This window comes from Schistocerca americana, chromosome X, assembly GCF_021461395.2.
Source record: "Schistocerca americana isolate TAMUIC-IGC-003095 chromosome X, iqSchAmer2.1, whole genome shotgun sequence".
Classification (NCBI taxonomy): Eukaryota; Metazoa; Arthropoda; class Insecta; order Orthoptera; family Acrididae; genus Schistocerca; species Schistocerca americana.
In genome coordinates, this window is record NC_060130.1 from 371,721,040 (window position 1) to 371,740,610 (window position 19,571).

The 19,571-nt window shown below is 41.7% G+C and overlaps 1 protein-coding gene across 1 annotated transcript in view; it reads right to left on the reverse strand.

Annotated features, from left to right (window-relative positions):
• Window positions 1-6,172: 6,172 nt before the first annotated feature.
• Window positions 6,173-19,571, reverse strand: part of LOC124556038 — a 353,229-nt gene continuing 339,830 nt past the window's right edge. Inside the window, exon 9 of the mRNA XM_047130073.1 lies at window positions 6,173-6,641. Coding sequence (XP_046986029.1) covers window positions 6,524-6,641 — 118 coding nt within the window. The 3' untranslated portion in view covers window positions 6,173-6,523. The remainder of the gene's footprint in view (window positions 6,642-19,571) is intronic.

Here is a 19,571-nt window from a genome sequence, read left to right on the forward strand (position 1 = left end):
AATGCTTCCTCTCTGGACGGAAATGATTCAGGAACTCTTTACTCCGTCCTTCCCAATTCCACATGAATTCGTCACTGGCATTCTTCTACCTGTGCCTAAGCCAAAGGGAGGGTCTCATGTCTCTGAATATCGCTCCCTTACATTAATGAGTGCAGACTATAAAATCTATGCACGCCTCTTGGCAGCGCCCATACGCACTGTCTTACCTACGGTTCTTTAACTGGAGCAGACTGCATGTGGTTGTGGGGCCACCCTACAAACAGCCCTAGGAGAATACCATGACCTCATCGCGCTGGCTTCAGTTTGTCGCCTTCGTGCAGCACTGGTATCCATCGATTTCACGAGTGCCTTTGATCGTGTTCGACACCCATTCCTCCTCATGGTGCCGACACGTATGGGTCTCCCATTACTCTTTGTCGATACCATTCGCTGGTTACTACTTCTCATGGCTTCGATGGTACAAGTCAATGGGAGGCTTGTAGGACCGATTCAAATACGCCGCTCTGTGTGTCGAGGATGCCCTATGTCTACTTTACTATATACCATTCCACTTGAGCCCCTCATCACTGGTCTTACCTCTAGACTGCAGGGCCTCACTTTACGTGACTGCACTTTTCACTGCAGGGCTCATGTGGACGACCTCCTCTATCTCACCTGCTCCTCCACAGAACACAATGACACCATCCAATGGATCCACCAGCATGGACGTATTTCGGGTAACATTCTTAATGTCCGCAAATCGACTCTGATGCACATTGGGTGTGGCCTTCCGGTTATGGTGCCGACCCCACTCCCAGTCAGTACCACCCTTCGTTACTTGGGTATCGCATTTACGAGCTCCACACACTGCACAGTGGCCCTCGCTTACCGGCGACGTTTGCAGTCGATTAAGCACCAAGTTCGCGGTCAAATGCACCGTAACTTAAACCAACTACAACTTGTGTCCTATGTCAAGATGTATGTCGCCCCTAAACTGGTACACGTCGCCCAGATCCTCCCAGTGCCGTTACTCCTTGGCCGCCGCATCCAATCAGCTTTTGGATATTTCGTGTCAGCAGGGGCACTTTTCAAAGTCCGCTACAACACTCTAACACTGCCTACTGCAAAAGGTGGCCTCGGACTCGTCAACGTGCGGGTACGATCTTCTGCACTCTTTGTTCATACTATGTTGCAGCACTGGCGGGGGCCGGTCCCGTCCTTAACACGCAGTCTCTTAAATATCCTCCGACCAGCTTCTCTCGATCCACCGATCAATGTAGCACCTATTTCTCCATTATTGTACGACGTCGCCAATTGTTTCATAGAACTCAGCTATGTTCGGGCCGATCTTCCAGTCACCCGTCCTCCCCGTACTAAAGACTATTATCGTTTGTTTATGCTGTCCAACCCTTGCGACCCCATGGTGCTACAGCACCCTGATATTAACTGGCGAACGGTTTGGGGGTGTGTGTATGCACGCTTTTTACCGTCATCTGTGTCTGCACTCTGGTATGTTTTAGTCTATGGCAAATTCCCGACTAATAGTCGACTTTATCGCATAGGACTGGCCACCTCCCCACTCTGCCCTGACTGTCAGCTCGAAGGCACCGACGAACACCGTCTTCGTGCCCCCTAAACAGAAACGTTTGGCTCCTCATCCAATGAATGGTGGGCTTTTACCTCTGTGCCCCGTTGACGACGGTAACCCCAGATTTCTTGTTGTTGCCCCAGACATTTCATTACCCTCTTGCTAAGCACCATACACTCATCTGGTTTCGAGTACAGGCTTTAGAATACCTCTTTCGGAGTGGTCCGCATACAGTCCTCGACTTCTGATACAAAGTTGTGACCATGCATAGCACCCTCACCCGAAAACCATCTTATCGACAAACTTTTGCCGGTTATCTCCGCAGCGTCTTCCTTGACCCCCTCAAAGTTGGAGTGTGCCATGACTACCCTTCACATGATGCAAAACCCTTATCCACGTTCTCATGCAGCGATAAAAAAAGACAGAATGTGTTATATTTTGTTGTATTTAATGTTTTTCTAATATTTTTGCTTAACTACAAAAATCATTTGGATCTGTTTAAATTGTATCTTGAAGAACTGTGGCATTAGTTTGTTCAATAAAAAAATTGGTCAGAGCAACTGCCTACTAAGCAGGAGAGCTGGTAAAAAAAAGTAAGCACGTATCCGGATTCAAGTCCTGGCCATACCATAAATTTTAATTCATTACTTCACCTTCCATCCTTATTGAAGATAAAGTTGAGACTCATATGCCTCCAGGAAAATGTAATTCTATCAAATTATGAAAATGATTGTAAATAAGAAATACACTGTGTTTATCTGACAGAAACAAATAGTCTCTGAGATATTTAGCGAGTCGTGGAAAGCATATCAGAAAGACAGATTAGAGGCCATAAGAGGGGGAGGTGTTCATAGCAGTTGACAAAAATATTGTCTCTATTGAGGTCGAAGTTGAGTGTGACAGTGAAGTCATCTAGTCGCGTACAGAAGGTATAGGTGAAACCAAGGTAGTTGTTAAATATTTTTACCGGATACCCGATTCTGGTGTGACAGTTCTAGAGTCATTCAAAGAAAGTCTAAAGTCAATAGCAAGTAAATATCCAGATGGTGCAGTACTAGTTAGAGGTGACTTAAACCTACCTAGTATAGATTGGAATGTCTGGAGTCCAGACAGACAGTCATGCGAAATACTTTTGAATACGTTTTCTGAAAATTGTCTTGAGCAGCTAGTTCGGCTGCTCACACACAATGGAAATATCTTAGACCTCGTGGCTACAAATAGGCCGGACCTTATCGACAAAGTCAGTATCGAGACGGGGATTAGCGATCATGATGTCATTATAGCAACTATGATTACGAAAGGTAATAAATCAGTCAAGAAGACTAGGAGAATGTTTCTCTTAGATAGAGCAGATAAGCAGTTATTAAAATCTCACTTAGATAGTGAATTGGCATCACCTAGCCACAGCAAGATGTATGTAGAAGAATTGTGGGTAAAGTTTAAGCAGATTGCAATTCGTGGTCTGGAGAGTTATGTGCCTGGTAAGTGAATAAAGGATGGAAAAGACCCACCATGGCTTAATAACGAAATTCGGTGGATGCTGAGGAAGCAGAGACTGTTCCACTCTTGGTTCACGTGTCGGTGATGAGGATGAAATGATGATGAGGACAACACAACATCCAGTCCACTAGCGGAGAAAATCTCCAGTCAAACCTGGGCCCGCTGCATGGGTGGCAAACACGTTACCACTCAGCTAAGCAGGTGGACAGGAAAAGGATATTCCGTCACGACTACTATGCCACTGATGTTAGCCTTAGCTATACATAAGTCCATTTTCTCAACCACAAGCCTTCTGCAACTATTACCTCTGCAACCTAATACATGGCTGCCACCAAAAGCTAATGCCATGCTTAAGTTAATACGTAATTACTCACCCTCGAGAATCACAGCACCAAAATAAAAAATCTACCACCTGTTCCCCACACGCCAAGGGATGTCTGCCTTTGCTCTACATTCTACAAGGGTTCCTTATTAGGTCCTCTAAATCTCTAGTCTGGAGGACATTCACTTTAGATTAACTGTTTCAGCTAACAAGTGCTGTGGTAACAGATTGGCTTCCACCCCAGAATAAGCATTCCCGTTATAGTGGTTTCCTCCATTGTGGTGCTTCCTGGCATGACTACTCATTACTATTACTTCCTTTCTGATTTTAAAAAAAGTTTATACATCAAGGTAAGCTCTTTTGAGTGGTGAAATTCTCCTGAACCCAACAAAGCCTAGTTTAACTGAATTCACCCCTTCAGCTAGTGAAGTCGAGGAACTGGAGCATGGCTGTCCATATACGGACAGGATGCACCTCGTGCAGTGGACTGTGGAAATGTCTACTAAGGTCCTATTGATAAGGAATTACTATGCACTTAATAGAGGGAAATGTACTCCCCAATCTTAAATCAGAACAGCATAATTTATTGCTATAAAATCCCATTTCCTGTAGGTTCAGATGTAGCAAATTACCTACTTCTCACAACATGAATGTATATATTTTCTTTGTTGAGACGGTGTTAAATATATTTTTTTCTTTGCTCCTGTGGACAACTCACACAAACAAGTCATATAAATAACCTTCGAAAACGATTTGTTTAGATAATGGAAAGCATAGAAGAGACACAAAAATTATACGGGGAAAATAAATTCTAACGTCCGTATCTTTTGATTATAAGTATTAACCATTTCAAAGACAGAAATTTGACCTTGCATGTTTTGAACTATAGACAGAACGAGCATAATTGATATCATAATGGAATGTGAAAAGGTAATGCTTTTGACCTGCGTGTAGGAAAGACACTGAACTTGTATGTGGAAGGATGGATGTTCAAATCCCTAGAAAGTCATCGACAGTTAGGTTTTCCATGATTGCCATAAATCGCTTAAAGCGAATGCCAGGATGGTTTTTTTGAAAGGCATGGCCTATTTCCTTCTCCATACTTTCCATATTATATTTAAACGGAATATGTAGAAGAAATACAGACACTTTTTAAAGCCGTGAAGTTGTGTTTTTTGCTAGTAAGTAAGGGAAAAATGCTGTGCAAGCATGTATGTCATGCAAGTGAGAGGAATAGGTGGGGGCGAAAAAGCAGTCTAGCCTACGACGCGCGAGTACCCATATTTCAGTCATCCATTATTTGAGAATGAGAGAACTTCGTGACTTGCAACCAACTTTACACGTAATTTCAAACTTTTATGAAAATTTTTCTCGCTGATAGTCCCCAAAAAATGCTGAAAGGAAAAAAAGTTTATCGCTTTCTACATTTTCGCTGTTCATACAGTAAAATTGCAGCATCAGGCATGACATTTTAATTTATTATTTCTTTATTACTAGTTGTATTCATGACGCATTTTGCAGACAGTATCTCATATATTCAGCTAAATGTACCTGCAAATCTATATCATTGTACAGCATACAGTTTAGGAGATACGACTTTATAAGCATTGAGATGCGTGAAAAACTGCCGCGTCATGCATGACGTTTTAATTTATTATTATTACAACTAATTCTATTTGCAATACAGTTCGTAGACAGTATAAAGTTATACCACTGAATGTACCTTCAAAATTATATCTTTGTACAAGACATTACTCAGGAGATATGACGTCATAGGGATTGAGCTGCATGAAATCGAAACTGCACGACGAAAGTCGCTACAGATGCATCTGAAATATGTGTGAAATACGTTAACTATATGTGAACTGTATGTGACATGTGTGTACTCTGGCAAAGCTATGACTAAAATGCTCCTCCGCAACCCCTTGCTCGATTTCTGCCGACCTTGGTACACATATTACTATCTGGAAAGAAATACTGTGGGTTTAAGAACCAACAATCCCTTATCGGGGCTGGAGTGATAACGTGGAGAGAGAAGGGGGAATGAAGGCGTGGGCGGACAGAGAGGAAGAGAAACAGAAACTGGACACAGATGTGAGGGACGAGGAGACAGACAGTGTAAAGGGAAGGGGGACATGGACAGAGAAAGCGAAGAAGAGGAACTGGACACAGAGAGGGGAGGCAGAGCAGGTGGACAGAGGAAGGAAGGAGGAGGAAATGGACAGAGAGGGGGAGTTGGAGATAAAGGGAGTGAGGAGGAGATAGAGTGGCAGAAGGAGACGGACTCATATGGGGACGGGGTGGAGGAAATGGAAAGAGTTGAAAGGAGCAAATGCACAGAGGACAGGAACAGATGGACAATGAAAGTTCAGGGGGAGCAGGTGGACTGAGAGAGATACAAGAGGAGACAGGCAGTGGGTGTGGGGGTGTGGCACAGAGGAGATGGGCAGGGAGGGGGGGGATGGTCAATGTATGGGCTAACAGGGCTGAAATAAATACATACCCAGGCAATGTCGGATAAGCAGCTAGTCACAAATAATTTGACAAGAGGTCAATAGTGCATACACAGATATTCATCTGCCGTCTGCAGTATAACCAAGTTATGAGTTGGCCATGTTGTCTTGCTTCAGTGATCACTGTATACACGTTTCAGTGTAAGATATTTTTTTCCAAACAGAACACAGACTTTTCTTTTTTTCAAATTAATATCAGAGTGACGTAGGGCAGCTGTAGGATATGTTCAAGGAAAGGGAAACAACAAATTCTTTTAAAAATGTGTTCTTTACTTAGGAAAGTTTCTGGCAGAATATTTACAAGGAAGTACAATTCAAAAGAAAAGAAAATGCTTGATTGCTCTGCAGATGATTTTCAGATCACCTAATGTGCTGTTACTCTCAGTGGTTGGACTCGATGTCTCAGTCACGACATCACATTTAGAATAGGGGAGTACACAAACTTGTCTAGAAAATTACAGCTTTGTACTGAAGATCAGGATTGAGATGCAATGGCATATTTATTACAAACAGTCAACGCTACACTCGAATATATTTGTAAATTCCAGATAGGAACAGCGGGGCACACTTGCGAAGTCAGTATTCGTCTTTATTGTCTTCTGTTTGCCAGCACTGTTCGTCTCACGTTGCGAATGCACGGGAAATATCTCGTTCACTCGCGGCCCGAAAGTGTAACTTCCTTTCCGGAGTGATGGCACAGCCCTTCACACTCAGCGTCTGTAGTTTGGTAGATGGATATCTGGAAAGTAGAAAGAAATTCATTAGAACCCTCGTGAGACTCTAGCTTGCAGTCTGCGTACGTAATTTCTTCTGTTGGTTACAGATTGGGAACGTGTCAGTTAGATAGTTAGATGGAAATGGTTAAAACTATGTTACAAACACTGTTTCTCCTAAATTAAATACAGTCTGCAACAATGTTATAAACATCACACTTAACAAATAATGCAAAATACGTATTTATTCATGGCAGATTCGTATCAAGCAATGTTTTCAACTAATTTTGAGAATGACATAGTCCCATTGCTGGAAAGCGTTCACGGAGCCTGTGCATGGCATTGCGAGTCCTCACAACCGGAGTAGTCACAGTCTACCGTATGCTTTCTTTAAACTCTACTTGGTCACAAATATCAGACAACTTTCGATATCGTCTTATGTTTGGAATGTGGGCGTTATCTCTGGTCTGAATGATTTTTCTGGTATAATAACTTAGCCAAAGGTGCCATGGTAATTTTTTTCTATTCGGCAACTACCTTAGTGACATATTGTATGTAAGGTATCACAACAGCGTAAGAACAGAGACCAATACACTCTGACTTGAAAAAAATTATACATTGAAGTCTCCTCTGTTACGAAATGTATTTATTTACTACGATCGCGATTTCAGCCTATTATGCCAATTTCAAGCGATAGCTCACTATGTAGTGCATCAATGCATCGTTCCTTTGAAGAAAACATGTCCTCGTGCTATTCATGTTTGTTTATTACACATGTATAATATGACAGGAGTCTTCGTCATTTGTGTACAATTTGTCAGGTGCTGCATCTGGTGGACGTACGGTGTAAATTATGTGCTCAAATGACTTGGATTCTATATTTATTCATTTATTTATTTGTCGTCATTTAAAAACGACCTGCCACCTTGTTACTAACAGAGTTCGTACTTTCACAATACGAAATTTTACATGTACAGAATGTGAAACATATTTATTGTTTCTTATTTTTAATAAGGATTAATAGCATTGCAACTTTAAATACTTATAGACTCAAAAGCAATTAAGAAACGAAAATCTTAAAATTAACTATTTATGAATAGAAGAGGAATTTATGAAGACAGAGAATAGGTTATAACATTTTATAACTTGAAGACATATTATAAATTAGGGAAAAATTTCTAAAATAAACACGATCCTTGCATTTAAGATGGATAGATAAAAGATAATAAACATTTATGAAATTATCAAAATTTTAGAAAATACTATTACAAAGGGTAATTTTTTTAATAAAAACAGAAGATAGGAAAGATGATAGTGCAAAAATGTCCCTTCAACAAGTGTGTATGACAGTGAGTGTCTTGGAATTATCCATCAAACCACCGACCGCCAATCACAGCTCTTCATCTGAATCTAACATCTACTCTAGGTTTCCTAATAACTAAAACTTAACTTCTAATTTTTGGCTGTTGTGTTGTTTATTTAGGGTATTTCTTCTAGCTGGGACCTATTGTTAGCAGACACTTCATTTGTCGTTATTGTTCTCTCCTGTAATTGCAGGAGGAGTTCGGTAGTGATGTCCCAGAAGATTGGGCTACAGATCGGCCCTGGGGGGCAGCCTTTTGAAATTCGTTTGATTACTTTTCGGCCGTCCATCTGCCATTCGACCACTCTGCTCTTACAGCAGTCTAGTAGACTTTTATGGTGTTTCGGGTACCACCAGTTGCCTGAGTCTCTTGAACATTACGGGCCACCAGAGATTGTCAAAGGCACCTGCAATGTCGATCATAACTGCCATTGCACACTTAGCCTTGGTGTTGTTGGCAAATTGTAACGCTTGGCTGATGGTATCGTCAATCGACTTTCCCTCTCTGAAGCCGAACTGGTGTTGGCTTAGGCCACGAAGAGCTTTGTGCGCCTGTAAACGCCTGCACAGCACCTTTTCCTGGACCTCGGCAAGTGTATTTATAACACATATAGGCCTATATGGCTCGGGATCTCATGGATCCCTGTCAGCTGCCTTCTTTATTACGACTGCCTTGGAGACCTTCCAAATTGCAGGCACACGACTCATCCCTAGAGCGTCGTTTAGCAGAGTTGTAAGGAGTGGGATGATCTGTGGTATTATCTGTTTTAATACATCTGTGTGAATCCCGTGTAGTCCAGGTACTTGCTTGTTTTTGAACGCTGAGATCGCTACCTCTACCTGCGCAAAAGGTCAGGTGGCTGTGGCTGTGTTGTATGGTGCGTTCAGTTCCTTTCGCAATGTTGCTTGTTGGTGTGTGTCAGTGTTGGACTTGTTGGCAGTTATTACATGAAATGCTACATTCTTTTATACAAATGACGAAGACTACTGTCTTACTACACACATGGAACGTATAAACATGGCTGACACGAGGAAAGTGTCCTCTTAACGGGAACGACGCATCGACGGAGTTCATTGTGACTTATTGCTTAAAATTAGCATAATAGGTCGAAATCGCCAACGTTGTGAATAAATACATTAAATTATAGTCCAGAAGGAAAATGTTGTCCTCTCTAAGACACAGTCATTAGTATTAGCAGTTGAAATCAGTCATAATCACCAACATATTGGGGTCCGGCACTAGTGCGGATCATAATTTGTTGCAGATATTTGTGGCCAAAGGCTGAGAAAGAGCTCACGAAACTCAACAAAGTACCATTCTATATTCCTAACATATCTGCTCATGACTCGGAGAGAAATCCTCGATTCGAATATACTGAAACTGAGAAAAAGTTTTTTGCGTACAGTAAGCCATTTCTGTTCCACCCTAATGAATTAACAATGACAAATTCCAATCAAGAGATTTACGTATATCATTCTGAAAGAAATGGATCAACGTAACTCAAAGTAGATCGCGTTTATTTATTTTCTATAACCAAAAAATCCATACAGACACTACGACAGCCAAAGAAAATAAGTTCCTGAAAAATATGTGGTAGGATTTTTATTCTGCCGAGTATTTATTAAACGCTAGAACGCAGAAAGTTTTCTTCCTTAGACAGCGATCATGAAGCACTGACATCAGGCAGAGTGCAGCGTTTCGCTCGCCATAGATCTCGGAGGGCCGGCCGGAGTGGCCGAGCGGTTCTAGGCGCTACAGTCTGGAGCCGCGCGACCGCTACGGTCGCAGGTTCGAATCCTGCCTCGGGCATGGATGTGTGTGATGTCCTTAGGTTAGGTAGGTTTAAGTAGTTCTAAGTTCTAGGGGACTGATGACCTCAGAAGTTAAGTCCCATAGTGCTCAGAGCCATTTGAACCATTTTTTTGATCTCGGAGGGGAAGAGTGGCGAGCCCTTCGCCCCGGCTGCCTTTTACCTTTGGCAAAAATCCCTGGTACTCAGTGTGATAGTTGAGTGGACCTGGGGCCGTCTGCAGCGACTGGAACTAGGAAAACTGCTGCTCCTACCTGGGAATGAATCGGGACCTCCATGGCTGGAGTCTAGTTCTCTACCCGCTAGATCACCACGACTACAACAAACCTTTAAAAAAGTGAAATAATTATCAAGCGCAACTCTGATTTGATCACCATTGCTCCTTTCTGTCTTTATTGGGAGTTGCTTGCCTTCGGCTCACTCCTACTTTAGGATCGGCTCACCCACTCATTACCGAGGCGCACACTCAATCATCACCAATGACAACAGTTGTGTTAAGCGTAACCAACAACCCCAAAAACGTTCAGAGGTACCTTTGGTTGCTGCCCGCAGATTCATAACCGAGAACGTGATTGAGGGACTAGTTTAACCAGGTTGCAGTAAGTACTGGAAGATGAAGAAGCTTGCACAGCATAGGGTAGCATGGAGAGCTGCATCAAACCAGCCTCAGGACTGAAGACCACAACAACAACATAGATTCCAATATCGATTAAGGAGTAGAAACTGCTTTAAATATCCAACAATGCACAGCTGTGCACGTGAGTATAACAGAGCGAATTATCTACAAATAGAACTCCGTGCGATATGCGCATTTGGCCGTGCGGTTCTAGGCGCTACAGTCTGGAGCCGAGCGTCCGCTACGGTCGCAGGTTCGAATCCTGCCTCGGACATGGATGTGTGTGATGTCCTTAGGTTAGTTAGGTTTAATTAGTTCTAAGTTCTAGGCGACTGATGACCTCAGAAGTTAAGTCGCATAGTGCTCAGAGCCATTTGAACCATTTGATATGCGCATTTGATATGTAAAAACATTGATGACGGATGTGTTTGAAACTTACACATGTACATAGAATAATGCCTATTTTTACTACGAAACTAATAGCAGAGGTTATTTGGGTCATAAAGGATTTTCTTACAAGTTTACAGACACGGTCTACGAGTTACCGTCACTGAACGCCTTATGGGACTTAACCGCTAAGGTCATCAGTTCCTAAGCTTACACACTGCTTAACCTAAATTATCCTCAGGACAAACACACACACCCATGCCCGAGGGAGGACTCGAATCTCCGACGGGACCAGCCGCACAGCCACGAGCGATACCTGGTCTAGCGGTAGCGCAGTATTTGTTCCTGTCCTGCTTCATGTTAGTTGGTTGGTTGGTTGGTTGGTTTGGGGAAGGAGACCAGACAGCGAGGTCATCGGTGTCATCGGATTAGGGAAGGACGGGGAAGGAAGTCGGCCGTGCCCTTTGAAAGGAACCATCCCGGCATTTGCCTGGAGCGATTTAGGGAAATCACGGAAAACCTAAATCAGGATGCCGGACGCGGGATTGAACCGTCGTCCTCCCGAATGCGAGTCCAGTGTCTAACCACTGCGCCACCTCGCTCGGTCATGTTAGTTCAGAATGATGATCGTTAGCTGCTATACACACTTCTAGTCTTGCACTCTATGATCGCTGCATACAGCGCAGCATCGGAGACGAAATGTACTTATAGGCTGACCTAATCCCATATCTCACAGTCGGTATGAACAACAGCATTTATCTATACTATAGGGAAGGATGTGGTTGTGTCAGGTCGGGCAGACAGACTGGGTAATTTACTGCTCCTTTTCACCCTATCTAGAGTTGGGGAAACATTGATTCAGTTCTATGAGCTGTGCTTTTACATGTTCTTTGTTGCCTGTAACAGAGATTCCGCCGGCATTAGTAAAAGTCACAGTTCTAGTCCGTTGATAGAGGGGTTGGCATTCAGAGATCCATGTTTGAAAAACGGTTCAACGGTATTAATTGCCACAATTTCACTCCATACTTACACACTCATGGACAAATGGTTCAAATGGCTCTGAGTACTATGGGACTTATCATCTGAGGTCATCAGTCCCCTAGAACTTAGAACAACTTAAACCTAACTAACCTAAGGACATCACACACATCCATGCTCGAGGCAGGATTCGAACCTGCGACCGTAGCAGTAGATCGGTTCCGGACTGAAGCTCCTAGAACCGCTCGGCCACAACGGCCTGCACACTCATGGACAATAACGCTCCACTTTCCGAAGTCATGGCGACTATTTAGTGTTAGGCATCGATACCATGCTACTTTGGGTTTGAATGGTACGGTTAACGCCCTTAGTGGCAGGAATATATTTCATTAACTATTGGCACTACAACTATGCAACAAACTCCGTTCTTATTCAAATTACCTCTACTACAGCTTCGGAATAAAATTTATCCATGCACTATTCGGCGTCATTAAACGCTATTTCCAGAAATTTTGGAATCATTATGTAGGTTAACTTCGTGAGCTCCTATGGCTACTTCCATGTATGTAAATCACCTGTTTTTTTCTAAATGTATCGGCATCTGAGTACGACTAAGTATTCATAATTTTTACCGGCGGATCACGCGAGTACTTGGAAGAAGAACTGTGAGGGAATACGAAATGAATCAGCCTCGTAATTGCAGTTTTAAATAAAGTAAACGTATCGCCTCAGTTATTCCGTAAAATACAATAAAATTACAAGTCACCTACGAAAGAGAATAATTACAGAATTATTTTGCTATCTATCCTGATGTATACTAAGGAGCCAAAAGATTATGAACAACTGACTGATAGCGCGTTGATATGCCTTTGGAATTGGAAAAGCCTTTGGTATGATTCTGGCGATATGTGCCATCACATGTCCACGTACAGGTCATACAATTCCGTAAATTATGGGCCAGTGCTTTGTGGGTGCCGAGCTGGCGTCCGATATCGTCCTTGATGCGTTCCAGAGGTCAGCTCAGGCGAATTTACTGGGCAAGACATCAACGTGAGTTCACTATCATGTTCCTAAAACGATTATAACACGATTCGGGCCTTCTGAAACGGACAGTTATCTTGTTGGAAGATGCCATCGCCGTCGGGGAAGTCATCAGTCACGAAGGGAAGCAGTTGACCCATGTTCACGCATTCCAAAGCTGTAATAATGCCTTTGATTACGACCACAGGTCCGATGGAAGCCCAGGTGAATGTACGCCATAGTATAATTCTGCTCCTATTGGCCTGCATTCTTGCCGCAATGCATGTTTCGAGCAACTGTCCGCCTGGATGACGGCGTACTTGATGCGATTCATTCAACCAGGCGACACGTTTGCATTGATCCACGGTCAGATCTCGCAGATCTCGATGATCCTGTGCTCTGTGCTGGCATAACTGACGACGTCGTTGCTGCAACATTACAACACGAAGGAGTTGTCTACTGCGGAGCCGGGCGTTCAACAATATGCGCTAAACGGTGTCCTCCAAAACAGAAGCGCCTGCAGCAGCATTTTACGCTGTCGTCAAATGCGCCGCAGATCGCCGCGTACTCTGCTTTACAGAGCGGGCAAGCCTACGACCTACACGTTCTGTAATAAGGCGTGGACGTCCAACACCTTGTCGCCTACTTCCCTTTTGACCATCCTTCAACCACTTTCTGTAGGTGCTTGCGACAGAAGCACGCGAACAGCCGACCTAGTTCGCCGTTTCCAACACTCTCTTCCCCAGGCGCCGAACCATAACAATCTGCCCTTTGTCCCAAGTCACTTGTGCCAGTGGATTTCCCCATGTGTGGTCCGTATTATCACTAGAAAGATTCTCCACGCGTCTCTGCTCCGGTTAGCTACTTTCTTCACGGCGTCACGTGCCGGTGACTCCATCAGCGACATTCAGTATCGCAGCGAGCAGTGGTGATTAATGCTTTGACTCATCGGTGTACATGCAGGCGAGTAGAAATTCGTGTCAGGCGCTGCTCCATATGTACACAAACATGGAAAGTAGATGACCACAGAAATACTGGACATATTGAACTGGAATGTCTGAAAGGAAAACAGCGAGTCTCTAGAGAAAAATTGCTGAATAAATTAAAAAAAATTATTTTCAGCTAAGAACATGGGAATAATTTTCAGTTCAGTGCCCATCCTTCGTGCAAGGAAAGCGCAAAAGTGGGTTTTAGATTTTGATTACTCTCTCGCACAGAGGGATGCACGTAGGTATCATTCTTACGACGCTTCATCAGTGAATGCGACGAGTCGTATTCTTTGGCGTGTAGTTCACAGTAACGGACAGAATATAGCAGCAAACCTAAAAGTTAACCCATTGACTTCCTAATATTTTTCCCCACAGTTGACCCTATATCTGCTATTTAAATTTACGATAATCAGGATATTTTGTCTTACACAGTTTTCTCAAAATTATATAATTTTTTGACACGAATTCTTTATAAAACTTTCCCTACAACTTATTGAAGTATTGAGGAGTGAAGATAATACTGTTTTAGAAGTTTCTGTTCGTGTGGTATACCGAAAAAATACAGACATGTGCAAAGCCACTAGACACTTCTCACACTCATACCGTGCATCACGTCTCTTCTTCCTTGCTTTGCACACTAAACAATTTCCGGAGTGCGTGTTCTTGATGGGAGTGGTAGAATAAACGTAACGAAACCTGAAAACGATTGCTTATAACTCGCAAAATATCGAAAGGCGTCGAATGTGTTATACATCACTAAATAGGTCGATATCCCAGATTTCCAATGGTATATGACATATCATGCCGTCTATTAACAGAGAAGCAGAAACACTAAGAATTAAGCTATAGCTGCTCGTTCCGTCTCACAGCCGACAATGTAATAATGGACTTGAAACCTACGACCGTTTGTTAGTTGGCTGTAAAAGTCAGTGGGTTAACTATAAAAATGTTCTGTTTATTTTTGTTTTATGGTCTTCATTGGACCACTCGAGTCAGCTATACAAAGGTTTATACAGGTTGTTGTTATTCAATAATACAAGACAGTTCAATAGTAATTCAATAAGAAATTCAATAGTGCAGTAGTTATTCAGGGATTGTTATAATTTATTATTATATGAAGGGTGTTTTGCTCTTCTGTCTACCCAATACTTTTTCATTCTTTCAGATATTTTCTTTTCATCTTCGTCTGAGATCACTCTTCCGGTCGCTTTTACTGATCTTCGTTTGTAGCGTGGTTTCTGTGTCTTGCAGTATTCCGGTTATGTCTTTTTTTTTAAGTCGTCTAGTGTAATTTGGAGTTCTCTTATATCTTTCTTAATTTCTGTGATCCATTTAACGTTGCTCTTACTATTCCAGTTTTTCTATTATTCCATTACTGATTCTGTTTTCTAGTGTTCTCATGAGATGTCCAAAGAATGAGATACGCTTCTTCCTGATCGTGCTCATTACTGGTTCTATTTTCTTTCACATTGTTTCATTTTAAGCTATTCTCCAATGTCCATTTACTTCAAACTGTTTATTTATGTATGTCCTAAATATTCTTTTTTCTATCTTCAGTATTTTGGAAATTTTTGCTATATTAGTTGTTTTGAAGATGGTTTCAGCTGCGTAATTGTTTTCTGGTTGTGTAACTGTTTCATAATGTTTTATTTGCATCTATGGATAGGCTTTTTTGCTTTATGTGGTTTTGGTAATGTAATTTGCTTCGTTCATTTTTTTTATTCTATATTGCCATGATGCTTTCTCATTTATATTGTAAGTTACGATTTCACATAAATATTTAAATTTATCAACAATTTCAATTTCTTGTTCTCGTATTGTAACTTCGTTTGCACATGGTGGGTCACAACGTCTGAAAGCAAGGGGAAACGACAGCCGTAATTTTTCCCGAGGGCATGCAGCTTTACTGTATGATTAAATGATGATGGCGTCCTCTTGGGTAAAATATTCCGGAGGTAAAATAGTCCCCCATTCGGATCTCCAGGCGGGGACTACTCAAGTGGACGTCGTTATCAGGAGAAAGAAAACTGGCGTTTTACGGATCGGCGCGTGGAATGTCAGATCCCTTAATCGGGCAGGTAGGTTAGAAAATTTAAAAAGGGAAATGGAGAGGTTAAAATTAGATGTAGTGGGAATTAGTGAAGTTCGGTGGCAGGAGGAACAAGACTTTTGGTCAGGTGAGTATAGGGTTATAAATACAAAATCAAATAGGGGTAATGCAGGAGTAGGTTTAATAATGAATAAAAAAATAGGCGTGCGGGTAAGCTACTACAAACAGCATAGTGAACGCATTATTGTGGCCAAGATAGACACGAAGCCCACGCCTACTACAGTAGTACAATTTTATATGCCAACTAGCTCTGCAGATGATGAAGAAATTGATGAAATATATGATGAGATAAAAGAAATTATTCAGGTAGTGAAGGGAGACGAAAATTTAATAGTCATGGGTGACTGGAATTCGACAGTAGGAAAAGGAAGAGAAGGAAACGTAGTATGTGAATATGGATTGGGGCTAAGAAATGAAAGAGGAAACCGCCTGGTAGAATTTTGCACAGAGCATAACTTAATCATAGCTAACACTTGGTTCAAGAATCATGAAAGAAGGTTGTATACATGGAAGAACCCTGGAGATACTAGAAGGTTTCAGAAAGATTATATAATGGTAAGACAGAGATTTAGGAACCAGGTTTTAAATTATAAGACATTTCCAGGGGCAGATGTGGACTCTGACCACAATCTATTGGTTATGAACTGTAGATTAAAACTGAAGAAACTGCAAAAAGGTGGGAATTTAAGGAGATGGGGCCTGGATAAACTGTAAGAACCAGAGGTTGTACAGAGTTTCATGGAGAGCATAATGGAACAATTGACAGGAATGGGGGAAAGAAATACAGTAGAAGAAGAATGGGTAGCTTTGAGGAGTGAAATAGTGAAGACAGCGGAGGATCAAGTAGGTAAAAAGACGAGGGCCAGTAGAAATCCCTAGGTAACAGAAGAGATACTGAATTTAATTGATGAAAGGAGAAAATACAAAAATGCAGTAAGTGAAGCAGGCAAATAGGAATACAAACGTCTTAAAAAATTAGATCGACAGGAAGTGCAAAATGGCTAAGCAGGCATGGCTAGAGGACAAATGTAAGGATGTAGAGGCTTATCTCACTAGGGGTAAGATAGATACTGCCTACAGGAGAATTAAAGAGACCTTTGGAGAAAAGAGAACCACTTGTATGAATATCAAGACCTCAGATGGAAACCCAGTTCTAAGCAAAGAAGGGAAACTAGAAAGGTGGAAGGAGTACATAGAGGGTCTGCACAAGGGCGATGTATTTGAGGACAATATTTTGAAAATGGAAGAGGATGTAGATGAAGATGAAATGGGAGATATGATACTGCGTGAAGAGTTTGACAGAGCACTGAAAGACCTAAGTCGAAACAAGGCCGCGGGAGTGGACAACATTCTATTAGAACTACTGACAGACTCGGAAGAGCCAGCCCTGACAAAACTCTACCATCTGGTGAGCAAGATGTATGAGACAGGCGAAATTCCCTCAGACTTCAAGAAGAATATAATAATTCCAATCTCAAAGAAAGCAGGTGTTGACAGATGTGAAAATTACCGAACTACCAGTTTAATAAGTCACACTGCAAAATATTAACGCGAATTCTTTACAGACGAATGGAAAAACTGGTAGAAGCCGGCCTCGGGGAAGATTAGTTTGGATTCCGTAGAAATGTTGGAACACATGAGGCAATACTGACCCTACGACTTATCTTAGAAGAAAGATTATGGAAAGGCTTCTAGCATTTGTAGACCTTCAAATTCTGAAGGTGGCAGGGGTAAAAATGCAGGGAGCGAAAGGCTATTTACAATTTGTACAAAAACCAGATGGCAGTTATAAGAGTCGAGGGACATGAAAGGGAAGCAGTGGTTGGGAAGGGAGTAAGAAAGGGGTGTACCCTCTCCCCGATGCTATTCAATCTGTATATTGAGCAAGCAGTAAAGGAAACAAAAGAAAAATTCGGAGTAGGTATTAAAACCCATGGAGAAGAAATAAAAACTCTGAGGTTCGCCGATGATATTGTAATTCTGTCAGAGACAGCAAAGGACTTGGAAGAGCAGTTGAGCGGAATGTATAGTGTCTTGAAAGGAGTGTATAAGATGAACATCAACAAAAGCAAAACGAGGATAATGGAATGTAGTCGAATTAAGTCGGATGATGTTGAGGGAATTAGAGTAGGAAATGAGACACTTAAAGTAGTAAAGGAGTTTTGCTATTTGGGGAGCAAAATAACTGATGATGGTCGAAGTAGAGAGGATATAAAATGTAAACTGGCAATGGCAAGAAAAGCGTTTCTGAAGAAGAGAAATTTGTTAACATCGAGTATTGATTTAAGTGTCAGGAAGTCGTTTCTGAAAGTATTTGCATGGAGTGTAGCCATGTATGGAAGTGTGATATTTTGAGGTCAATTTTCTGTGCTATTTCTTGTATAGATTTAAGTTGGTGCCTGGTTTCTTGAACACTGTTGGCAAACCCCAAGCAGTTCAAAATTATATTATTTTTAGCACTTCGAATTCTTATGTCCTTTGGATTATCCTTGCACCATTCTCTCATTATGTATTCCAGGGTGCAGTTGAACAATAACGGTGATAGACAGTCACTTTGTCGTAAGCCTCTTTTTATAAGGAATGGTTCAGAAATTTCTCCTCGAAACTTAACTTTCGATATGGCGTTGGTTAGAGTAAGTCGTATTAATTTAATTAGTTTTGGATGGAGCACCTGATTCCAGAACTGAAGGTCTATGGAGGCAGTAACATGCCTTCTTAAAATCAACAGATGTTATTGCAAGAGGTTTGTTCTGTTTCATGTAGTGTGGCATGATCAATTTTAAGCTAATGATCTGCCTTGCACAGCTTCTCCTTGGTCTCAAACTTCCCTGGTATTCCTCTAACTCCTGTTCTAATTGTTCCTTGATTCTTCCATGTAGGGTCTTGAATAAAATCTTGTATGTGCAGTGTAGGAGCGAGATTCATCTATAGTCGCCTGGGTTGCTCTTATCCCCCTTCTTGTGTAGGGCGTGTATGATGGCTGTGGTCCACGGAATTGTTCTGTTACCCAAATTTTTGTTAGAGCCTTGCGTAAGGATGTCTTGACTGTGTCACTTGAACATTTCCATATTTCAACAAAAACCTGATCTTCTATACGTGCCTTATAATTTTTTTGTCTTTTGAAGATTCTTTCTACTTCTTCCTGTACAACTTTAACCACGCTTGGGGGCTTTCTTCATGGGATTTGTCACATTCCGGGGTCCACCACGCATGCTTTGTTCGTGGGTTCAAGGGAGCTAGATTATCGGCTTGTTTCTTGAGACTTGGTACCATTTCTTCTAGATTATTTGTTACTTTAATGGTTTGTGTTATTTGTTGGTACTTGTTATTTTTAATTAGCTGGTGTGTGTCATACCTCCTACTTGTTTTATTAGTTTTTCATTCTTTTTCTTTAATAGAGTGAATTTGATTTTAATTTTAACTAAACACTGGTCTGAGCCTGTGTCTACTCCTCTTAATACTTCAACATTGTATATTTCCTTACGAAACTTTTTGTCTATACAGACGCGGTCTAGCTGCCACTCCCCTTTCCTCCAGTCTGGGTGTTTCAACGCTTTAAGTTTATTTGGCTTCCTCTTGTAGAATGTTGATTTAGATATAAGGTTGTGTTCACTGCAGAGTTCTACAAGTCTTTGACCGTTCTTGTATGTAAAGTTATGTGGGCTTCATTTTCCAATTATAT